Source organism: Silene latifolia, chromosome 4 (genome assembly GCF_048544455.1).
Source record: "Silene latifolia isolate original U9 population chromosome 4, ASM4854445v1, whole genome shotgun sequence".
Classification (NCBI taxonomy): domain Eukaryota; kingdom Viridiplantae; phylum Streptophyta; class Magnoliopsida; order Caryophyllales; family Caryophyllaceae; genus Silene; species Silene latifolia.
This window is the reverse complement of record NC_133529.1, coordinates 14,593,097-14,604,824: the sequence shown is the minus strand read 5'-3', so window position 1 is coordinate 14,604,824 and position 11,728 is coordinate 14,593,097. Positions and strand designations below refer to the sequence as shown.

Sequence of the window (11,728 nt, the reverse complement as noted above, 5' to 3'; positions counted from 1 at the left end):
CTAAAAAAAAGGTAAATAAATGAACACGACTGAGGGAGCGGTATTTTAAAAGAAAAGTTTAATACACTCCAAAATTTGATTATGGATGATACGCAAACCAAAATGTGAATAGCTTGGTTGTTTTGAAGCGAGTACACAATCCGTCAGATTGAATTTTCGGGTACTTCTGGTCTTATGGACAATCTTGACGCCATTGAAGTATTGGAACATGAATTTGCGCTCCATTGTCGCCCCTTGTTTTCAAAGGATTTAAAAATATGAGTACAACTTTTTACCAATAAAACAAAACATTAAAAGAAGTCACCCTTCCATATATGAACAAATTGCATTGAAATTTATTTTCTACTACATATGCAGTTAAAAACCTCATAACTTCGAAATATATAGCGTGATTACTTTTCATTCATTATCCTTTCTTTCTCTAAAAAAATATAACCTTCTTATTACTTCACTTATAGTAAGTACACATATAGATATAGAATTTAAATAAATACTCCCGTAAAAATCCCAAAACTCGTACAATATGGATAATTATGCTAGTCTCGTAAAAATATTTCTTATTGGGTATGCAAAATAATTACGCAAAGTTCAAAGCACATCCATTTTAGGATCGCATTAACATATACATACCTCCTACAATAATATCATTAATTATATTATCAAGTTAATTAATTGAATTGGCACCTCCAATTAAGACTATTAAATATAAATACATGAAAAGAAAAGGAAAAAGGAGACACCAAATTCCAATAAAATACTCTAAATTACGAGGAAAAAAAAAAGCTCGACTTTTGTAACGACGGGTAATGTTGGTTTGGACAACCTGGTATCAAATAAGACAATATGAATTGATATTTTGATGAGATTTTATAGAAAGAAAATCAATGACTCTTAATTTTCTCGTTTGAGTTGCTAATAATTCTTCAATTGCCTGTTTAATTAATGGTTTTTCAATTAAAACAGTGATTTACGGAGTAATTACTTCGAATTGCTTTGGTCAACTTCTTGTGATTAATTCTCAATTCCGTTTACCATTTTATTGCTAATCGTAATTGAATTATTAGTCAACAGTTATGAAAAATAATGAACCAGATATACCGATCTATATCTTTTGTTTTTGTTGATTATTGTAGATCAATGATCGTCCGTTTAGCAGTGTCCGATTTCATGTTCGCAGTTCCACAACCATGCTGTTACAAAATCAGGTACTACAGATTGCTATTGTGGGGGTTTCCTAAAATATCATGTCTGAATTCCCGACATGCTTACCGTCTTTAAATTTGAGAATATGATTAATGATTAATTGTACATGCTTACCATCTTTAAATTTGAGAGTACAATTAATGATTAATTGTACATAATGCGATGTCCCATGTAGAATTCCATACTAATCAATTTAATTAGCTTCTCCATTAGCACACAAACAATTGATAGGTCATGGGTGTGAATGAGTAATTTGTACGTAGTTTACTAAATAATTTTTGTAAAGTTAAATGATACTGATTTGTTAACACGTGCAAGTATGCAAGTCTTACTTAACAACTGAATAATTCATAATATTCTTTACATTCCATTTATATCGTCCTAATTTCTATTTTGGATTGTTTAAAGGAAAGCTAATAAAATGGGAAGTATTGAGTGTCTGTAGTGTAAATACTTACTTAATTTAGAAAGAGGATAATTATTTTGAATATTTTTTTTAATAAAGGGTACAATAAAATTGGGATGGAGAGAGTATATGATAATTTTATTTGCAGCGAAATTAGGGTTAACAAATAAGTGAATAACAATATTCTTGCTAAATCCGTTGATATTGATAATTTACACTCCTGTTCAGGAAGAAATGAGATTCGGGCTAATAGCATTGAATGAGCTCATGCCAACAGACAATATGGGGTAACAAAAGAGACGTAGGATTATTTATGCAAATTAGTCTTTTTAATTAAACTTTATTATGTAATAGTTGTGTAGTTCCATAATGGATGGTAAAGATGATATTTCTTTCATTTAATCATGTGTGGCCTTTTGTTTTCCTTAGCACTAAATTTGTGCACGAGTGACTATTTAATTACAACAAATGAGTAATGCTAAATGACAGGTAAAATGGGTTTATGTGATTTCAATGCATAAATTGTACTCCGCATTGGGGAAAAATTGAGCACAAATTTATTGAATTTGGTAAAAGACGAATGAAATTTGATATTTATTGAGTGTTCACAAGTTGATCATGTGCAAAAAAAGTAGGCGACAAAAATAATAAGTACTCCGTATTATTTTTAGATTCGTAAACAATTTTATTTGTAATTTGTTTCACTGTATATATATTTTTTTGGAAAATGATACATACAGCCCTCATTTAAGGTAACTAAAAAGGAACGAAAAATTTAAATTAAGCATTAATGACATCAATTTATGCGTAATTGTGTCATAAATTCCTAATTTAATTCCATTTTGGGAAATAATTTAGTTCTTAAATACAACCCTAAGGGTTGTATTTATCATTACCGATATTTTTTTTTAAAAGCGTATAGCCAAAGTTAATATATCGCGAGATTTTGGTAAGTAGCTTAATTTCACTTTTGTACAATTAAGTGATCACTCTAATTTAAAGTTAAGGGATTAAATCATACTTTAAACAAAGTAAAAGGGTCTAAATTAACACTTTTTCAAATATACATTGTGAATATTTTAAATTAGTTTATTGTCGAGTAATTCAACAAATGATCTGAAGGGGTGATTTTATGCATCAATACCCTCAAAGTTAAAAGAAGTACTATAGTTTATAATTTGTAAAGTATTATCAGTTTGATAAATTTGAAAATTAAGAAAAATATCATTAAGACATGGAGCAAATACGCTATAATTTAGTAAAAAAATAAAATAGAAATAATTAAAAAAGGTTAGCTAACTTGATCGTTGATTTAAAATGTGAATTTTATCTTACGCAAATAACATAAGAGTTAGACCCAAAGTAACCGATTATATGAATTAAAGTTGTTCACCCAAATCCACATATATTGTGTACGAAAGTTTGTTAACTTGATCGTGCACTTAATTGTTGGTTATTTTGCACATTTGTCAACTAAGTAAAACGCAAAAAAAAAAAACCATAAACAAAACGTACTTGAGTCTATTTTCGACAAGTGTAATCAATAAATTATGAATAATGGGTAAATTATATCCTACACCCAGGACTCCTGGGTGTAAGGTCTAAATATTGATAAATACATGATACACTGTACAGACAACATTCACTTAAAAAATTTCGTTTTTAACATCGTCAAACATACCGCAAAATAATAACACCCCGTGAATTTAAGTCACGGGCAAAAGAACTAGTAATTATATTAAAAGGGTAACCTTAAAAGGCCACGTAGACAAAGTCACATAGGCGAAGAAAAAGCCACGCGTGCATTATGAATGTCACATCTATAAATTTATATAATTTATACTATATAGTTAAAAGACAATTTAATACATTTAATTTTTTGCCATGTAGGATTATCATAATTAAATTCTATTAATTTATATTGTTAATATTAAGGCTACTTTAATAAATTTATTAAAACTCATTATAAGGTTTAGTAATATTTTTTTTTGTGTGGAAACCATAAGATCATGATTTAAATTATAAAAATAAATTAAGAATTTATTCTCATCATTTAAATCATTCAATTTGTTCATCTAACTCCTCCTTAACCATAAATATAGTAGCTAAAAAGTCTCATATAGTAAATAAAAAATCTAATAATTTGGATTATAAAGTTTACTAATATCTACAAATTTATAAATTTAATTAAAAGGAAAACCAAAATATCTATCATCATCAATATGTCATATTTTAACTATATAGTTAAAAGGCAACTTAATACATTTAATTTTTTGCCATGTAGGATTATCATAATTAGAGATGGACCTCCCCTCTTGAAAAATAAATTTAATATCGTGTGAACCAATGGTCCACATATCAGATATTAAACTAATAAGAACAGATACTACACTTGATCTTAGCCAAAAGGCCGAGAAAGGTATGAAGATTGCGAAGTGCTGCTTTCCGTTTTTATACTCTCTTTCCATCACAGCGGTAGGCCTACTCTTTGATGTGGGACATTAAGTTATTCTTATAACTTTAAGGGTAAGATTATTGATAGTCTTGAGACAAGACTTTGGTGAGTCTTAACTCAAGACTATCAATAATCTATCATACTTTTAATAAATTCAAGACTCAACTTAAGACTCTACATGAGTATTGACCCCACTATTAAAAGAAGACATCCAATGAAAGAATGACAAGTATTATATTATTTTTGTTCTTTTTTCTTAAACCCCACATTTTCTCAAGTAAAGTGAAAAAACAGAGTTTGAGGGGCCTGACTGATAATGTATAAAGTCTTAGGTAAGTCTGAGTTGAGTCTGAACAATAAATAAATAATAAAAGTTAGTAGAAAACTAATGTGGCAGAGTCTTAAGACTTTGGTGAGTCTGACTGGTGCAAAGTGCAAACCCCCTAAATGACTACCAAAGTACCAAGTATCCAACATTCACATTCATAGCCTATGTAAGATGACAAGTATCCAACATTCACATTAATCTCTCCAAATTTTTTATTTGATTCAAAAATGGATATCAAGTCTTTGCACAACCCGACTAAATAGGACAGTTTAACTGTGCAAAATTACATGATAAAATTGTGTGAGATTTGCATAATTACGGAGTATTCACCCAAATCAAGCACACAACTACTCACACATACACACATTCCTACACATCTCCCATGGCATTCCATCACCACCGTAACAACCACCCCTACCGCCACCTAAACCACCAGTCAGCCACCACAACATGCTGCTGCAATCACCCACCACCGCCACCACAACAACCACCACACTGTTCATCATCTTCTTCTGATCCCTTTGTTATTGCAACAATAGTCTCTCAAATCCTCCAATCTCAACCTCCTCTTAATTACTCCATTAATCCAACTAATCCCACCTCCATTTCCACTAATCAAACCAACCCTTTTAATCATTCTCACCATTTTCTCACTTCTCTTGTTCATCGTATTGATAATCTTGAATCTTCACTCCTTCATTTATCGTCGAACAATTTGAATCCGTCTTCTTCTAAAAAGAATGCTTCTTTTTTTGTTAAAGATGCTGCTGCTAGAGTTATTCAATCACATTTTAGAGTTTTTCTTGTTCGTAGATCTAGGGTTCTTAGGCAAATTAAAGTTCTTGCTAATGTTAAATCGAGTTTGAATAGGATTAAATCTAAGTTTTCTGATCATGGTTTTGTTGATTTTGATTATCTTTCTCATAGTGCTATGGATTTGCTTACCTTGGTTGATTCTATTCAGGTAAATTTCATCTTTTTTACTGTTTTTTGGGCGTTTTTTTGTTGAGATATTGGTTTGTGCATTTATCTATTGTTTTACTGTTTTCTGTGAGCAATATATTAATCAAAGGTAAATAAATGATTGAAACGGAGGGAATAATTTGTAATGTAGAGTAATTTTCCTCTGAAAGCCTGACTCAAAATCTCATTTGAAAGGGCTCTTTTCAAGCTAAATGGTTCATTAAATGATTGTTATAGTGAGTAAATGATTGATACGGATGGAGTAATTCGGAATGCAGAGCAAATTTTGGGTTGAGGGATCAAGGGTTTTGGTCAAAACAGCTCAAAATCTCATTTGAGACCGTCTTAAGCTTAAGAGACAGATTCTTTTCAAGCTATATTTAATGCTTGTTATAGTGAGTCAGTGTCTTGGTTGACGTTTTTAAGCGAGAGTAAACTCGGTGAATTTCATTAGAGCTATTATTATTCCATCTGTCTCAAGCATTAGAGCTATAATATGATATATAGAGCTAATTTCCCTGCAAAGCCCGACTCAAAATCTCATTTGAAACCGTCTTAAGCTTAATACAGACTCTTTTCAAGCTAAATGGTTCATTAGATGCTTGTTATAGTGACTATTTTGTAAAGTCTGTGTGTGATAATGTGATATAATGATTTGTCTGATTTAGTTCATGGGTGTGTTGTGTAGGGTGAGGATCAGATGATTAGGGATAGTAAGAAATCGGTAACCCGGGAGATTGTTCAGTTTTTGGAATTGATTGATGGGGCCTGTGTGAAAAGGCATCAAGTGATGACCAGGAAAATCAAGGCTACGAGGTTGGTGAGGAATGATAAGGCTAGAAGTGGTCTTGATAGTAGGGAGTATTCCGAGCGTGCTGGGGGATCTAAAGGCCGGAATGTGGATAATGAAAAGAAACTAATCGCGAACTTGAGGGAGAGGGTTGAGAGGATCGGTAAGATGTCTAGGGCACTCGAGGCGGATGAGGTAGTAGATGATGAAGTTGAGCACATTGGTGATGGGAATGGTGGTAATTTTGATCATGTTAGAACCAAATATGGCCTTAATAATGGTGTAAATTTAAATAAGAGTGCATCACTCTCGGATGGAAAAAAACGTGTTTGCTATGTTGAGGATGGGAAAACGATTAGGGTTTATAATGTTGATGGGGACAATATAATTGGTGCTCGAGATATGGAGGAAATCGAAGAGTCTACCAAGGTTAGGGAAGAAGAAGAAGAAGACGATGATGACGAAGTGGAAGCTCAGAGTGATGGGCAACAATCAACACAAAGTAGTGAAGATGTGACGAGTAGTAAGAGCTATGAAGTCGATGGAAGTCACAACGATGACAAGGATTTCACCTTTCCCGCCCAGGAACCTTTGAAGGGGGGGAGCGAGAGCTGAATTTTCAACGAGGAAACCTGGTGTGAAAATGGGTGGATTGTAAGTGAGTTTGATCATCTTAAAATTTAGTGTTAGTGCAATGGAACAATGGTTTTGTGTAAGTTGTAGTTTTGATTTGGATGAACTGTTGGATTGAATTCGTGTGTAGTATGAGCATTGTATGGACTCCGCGGTTCCGCCACGCTCTTACGGTTTGTGATTGAGATACCAGTTAAACCCTGTTGTTTGTAAGTTGTAACTTGACTTTTACTATCTAACTTAATTTTGCTATGGCCTATCTTTTGTTAATTATTTGTACATTTTTAAGGTTTTCCTACACTTTTACGGAGTACTATATTACAAGTGCTATGAATGTCACTTTTATGTTTCCTACACTTGTACTCCCTCCGTCCCGGTCATTTGTTATCCTTTTTCATTTTTGGGTGTCTTAGTCATTTGTTGTCCTTTCTATTTTAAGAATGAATTTAATAAGTAATTTGATCATTCACACTCAATTTATCACACTTGTCATTTAGTAATTGGCCCTAGCCTTTTTCCTTGATCTTTGTGCCAAAACCAAAGGACAACAAATGACCGGGACGAAGGAGTATATTACAAGTTGTATTTTAATTGTGTATCAGAAAAAATCGAAGAGAAGACCCAAATAAGAAGGTAGATAGTTTTCCATTTTTCCTCCGATAGTAGATGAGGGATGAAGGTGAGGAAAGGGGAGGCGCAAATTCTTGTTTCATATGACCACTTTTCGTCCGATTTTTCATACGGGCATATGAAGGTTATAGCCAGTGTTACCGTTTATGGTAACTTGTTTTTCAATAGTGGTCACATTTGGTTGTAAAATAGTTATAAAATCTCGTCTTATTAATTCAGATCAAAATATCCCGTCTTAAACAAGACCAACTGAGGCAGGAAAGTGAGAATGAAGAAAGTTTTGCTCTAAATCTTTTTCTTGTTACAGTTGATTTCATTTGTATGAGATTTTCTTTCCCTCCTATCCTATTTGTTAAATGTTAACTAAACAACGTTTATAACTTTTCTAACATTGTCATATATATTCCCTCCGTTTGTTGGAAAAACACGTCTCGACTAAAAGTTTAAGCTGATGACTGAGGTCGTAGTAGACAGTAGTATGTTCATATAAAGCTTTGATCTGTTTGAATTCTGTGTTTATTTGTTTCTACATTTTAGTTCATTAAAGTTTAAGCTGATGGTTGCGTTGTATTATGTTCATAATATGCTCATCGCAATATATTAAATCTATTTGGTAGAAATTTAGACTGAATTCATGCTCTGTAGCTTTAATTTTGTTTGAAGTAAGGGTGCTTGTAGTTGAAGGGAAGGGGGGGCTTAAACAGGTTTCTGGATTCACTTTTTTTATACTTCCAAGATTCCTGTATTTAACAATTCTTAAAGAGTAATTTACAGTAATTTTTTATTTATGGGTACGAAACAAGGCAGAAAAACAAGATTAAACTGGAATTGGAGAGGTGCGCCAGGCCCAAGCAGTAGTGCAACGCATGGACGACACGTGAAGGCCCAGGCAGCAAGCTACTTTGATGGACCTCCCCTCTTAAAAAATAAATTTAATATCGTGTGAACCAATGGTCCACATATCAGATATTAAACTGATAAGAACAGATACTACACTTGATCTTAGCCAAAAGGCCGAGAAAGGTATGAGTTGTTCAAAGGGTCAGCTTCTCTTTTTATAGTCTTCCCACAATTCAGTTATCATATTTTTCCGATGTGGGATAAACATGGAAAACATTACCAGTTTTACTGTATTTACATCATGGGTTTTAACTCTTTTAACCTATGATTTTTAAGCTTTATGCTTGTAATTTTTAAACTTATATTTCTCACACACTGAAAAAATACAAAATTAATTGTATATATTGTAAAAAATTTTTGGCAAACATTACCTAACATTTACATCAAACAAAAATACTATATAACATTTTCAATTTTGCAACAAACTACCTAATGTTTTTTAAGTTTTGTCTAAAACTACCTAAAGCCAATCACCGGTCAAATATGTCCTAACCTTTGACCTATTTCACAAGTGAGAAGTCTTTGGCTATATGTTTCCCTACATATATTTCTTATGTATAAATTTTTTCCCTCCAATACACAAAATAAACCCATATTTATTTCCCTCAAATTACCTTCTTTCTTCCTTATTAATCAACAATTAAAGAGAGTAAAAGTATACCTTGATCAAGTTGGGGAAAACATGGGGTAGAATTAGTGGAGAGTGAAGAGATTATTAATTAGTTGAGAGTGAAGAGATGAAAGAAGGGAAAACGAATTGGGTACATTAGAGGAAGAGGGTTAAACACAATACTCATTTGAACAACTTCACATGTGTGAATATAGGTTAATAGTTGGAAAATTGACTTAATTCATCGGTGATTGGGTTTCGGTAATTTTAGACAAAAGTAAAAAAATATTAGGTAGTTTGTTGCAAAATTGAAAATGTTAGGTAGTATTTTTGTAAATGAGGTAAATAATAGGTAGTGTTTGCAAAAAAAAAACTCTATATTGTACGTTCAAATCCTTATTTGGATGCAAAAATGGCTTTCAAACTCTTTGGCCTGGACTTGTAGTTGTAATCATGTGAAGGAGTCTTAGATGATGAACTACCAGTCCACTTCCTCCGCCAAAAGCCGCTCCATCTCGGGTTACTACTTGAAGGATCATTAGTGTATAAGTACTTGCACTAGCATCCTTGAAGCTAGCCTTAGCCATTCCGCTCACTTGTATGAATATCGAAGGATATTAAACTCACCCAACTTTATTTTCCAATCAGTAGGTCTCCCTTGTGACGGGTCGGATATTGCGACGGGTATTATGTGAGTGGAAATGGGTAGAGGGGACAAGGTGGGCACCCACCCATGTGCTCTCTCACCCCCATGGGTTTTGTGTGAGACAAAATGGTACCCGTCGCAAGTTTGTGACGGGTATCTCCGTCATAAGGGAGAATTTGTGTTTTCCAATATCACAACTCTACATATTGTTGCTGTCGTAGCCTTGTAGGTACAAAAAAATTAAACCCAATGAACAGCATACACGAAAAATTATAAGAGTACTATTTCGGACGTCCGGTTGTGAAAATTCTGCGGCATTATTTGCATAAAGAGCAGAAGTAACTAGGAAATATAGTGTTAAGAGCTTGTTACTTGGATCAGCCGTAAGACTGAGTGACGAGCCAGTAACCATTGTAGCACAAATAACCGTTATCAACTGTGCCTTATAATAACTAACCTTCCTTTCTTCAAGAGCTAGCAAGCAACGCCATTCATTTTTTTTGTTGGCTAATGACAGTTCGTAATACAAGATGACATTTTTTGGTATTATATATGTACCTCCCCCGTCACAGACATTAGTTTACGTTTGCTTTATTTTTGTCTTATAGAATAATGTAAGCGTTATTACTATTAATTGTGATAGAAAAAGTAGTAATATTGAACATTGAATAATTATCCCTTGTAAATTAGAAAAACTACGTTACAAATAAGAACGGTCAATCATTATTTGGGTTACATAAGTATTGTTGGAATTGTGTCCCAGACCCAATCGAATCGGTAACGTTAATTACTATTGGCTTAAATATTATTAAAAATGTTCAAGAAAAATTATCGTTTGTATTTTTTACGGAAAAAAGTATTCGAGAAAAAAATAATTATATGGATATATTTAGTTTTGTGAGAAAAAAATAAATTTTTTTAATGCTAATTTTTTTCCCCAACACTTCTTTGATATGATACCCAAGGTATCATTCTCATACCCATCTCCCCCTTGGGTATGAGAAACACATACCAAGGGTTTGAGGTAAGGTACGGGTTTAGCTCATTCCAAACTCATACCTTATACCTACAATGCTTGAACCAAACACCCCCTAAATACATGGTCTAGGGGTATTGGAAAAGGTTACTACATTCAATCAGTTATTCCACTCCATAAAAGTGTGATTGAAAAAGGGTTTTCTCAATAAGGTCTCAAATCTCCTAGTCGTCTCAAAGGTTGAGAGTGTTAGAGACTCTATACTTTCAGAGTTAATTGCTTATCCGTCTTAATTACAGGTAAATTCAGTTGGGTTCGTTGCTACATACGTCAATTAAAAATTCTGGTAATTGTTATCAGGTAGTTCTTTAATTGTGTCGGTCATGTTATTGACTACTAGTATACGTTTGTTTTGTTAATGGTTTCATCCATATTACATGAATTTAGCATGCTGCAATCATTGTCTCATCAAAACAATTAAAGTGATAATCTTTGGATCATGGTTTAGTTTTTGTGTTAAACACATACTGCGCATGTGAAATTTGATTTACTTTTATGTAATGTATGCTTATTTCACATGATTATGTATGCTTAATTAAATCATTGTTTTAATCATTAGCTATGACTATTGAATCTAATGCATACTAGTATTGCATCTGCGAAACAATTTTTGGCGTAAAATTGTGCGCTATAATGATTGATTAGTGGATTACAAGGTTTAGAATGATTATGCCGCATTACCAACGAGTTTTTCTTTGATGAATTTTATCATGCGTGCTCCAGAATTGTTCTCTACAATATTTATCATCACTTAGTAAATTGTGTTATTGATGTACGTTTTGCATTGATGTCGGCAGTTAATATGTAGTCAATAATTATAATTATTATTGACGGTCGTATGAGATATGTCCACTTTTGTTATTAAAATTTTTTTAATTTTAAAAACTTGACCAGTTAAAATTATTGAGTTTTATATTGACAACGGTCGTAAGTTTGTTCACGCCGATAGGACTCGTCTTTTTAAGAAAAACTCCGACACGTCTTTAATATCTGTGTTGATCATGGGTGAGACGACCAAGAAAAGAACCAAGGCCAACTATGGTACTTTTCCGAATGAGATCTTAGTTGAAGTTCTTGCAAGGCTTCCCGTAAAGGATCTCCTTACGTACAAATTTGTATGTACCAAGT

At 32.8% G+C, this 11,728-nt stretch overlaps 1 protein-coding gene, 1 non-coding gene and 1 pseudogene across 2 annotated transcripts; 1 reads left to right on the top strand and 2 right to left on the bottom strand.

The window, feature by feature from the left end:
• Positions 1-3,852: 3,852 nt before the first annotated feature.
• LOC141654045 (U2 spliceosomal RNA) lies at positions 3,853-4,032 on the bottom strand (annotated as a pseudogene).
• Positions 4,033-4,579: 547 nt separating this feature from the next.
• LOC141653067 (uncharacterized) lies at positions 4,580-7,048 on the top strand. The gene is made up of 2 exons (XM_074460709.1): positions 4,580-5,356; positions 6,044-7,048. Exons 1-2 carry the CDS (start codon positions 4,775-4,777, stop codon positions 6,758-6,760), a joined length of 1,299 nt encoding a protein of 432 aa, XP_074316810.1. The 5' UTR covers positions 4,580-4,774; the 3' UTR covers positions 6,761-7,048.
• Positions 7,049-8,239: 1,191 nt separating this feature from the next.
• LOC141654331 (U2 spliceosomal RNA) lies at positions 8,240-8,435 on the bottom strand. The gene has a single exon (XR_012547892.1). It is a non-coding gene; the product is annotated as a U2 spliceosomal RNA (small nuclear RNA).
• Positions 8,436-11,728: the final 3,293 nt, after the last annotated feature.

Bases quoted from the DNA above. Each gene is read 5' to 3' on its own strand.
- LOC141653067 (XM_074460709.1), top strand. From the start codon at position 4,775: ATGGCATTCCATCACCACCGTAACAACCACCCCTACCGCCACCTAAAC. The intron at 5,357-6,043 runs GTAAATTTCATC...TGTGTTGTGTAG, and splicing joins CCTTGGTTGATTCTATTCAG to GGTGAGGATCAGATGATTAG.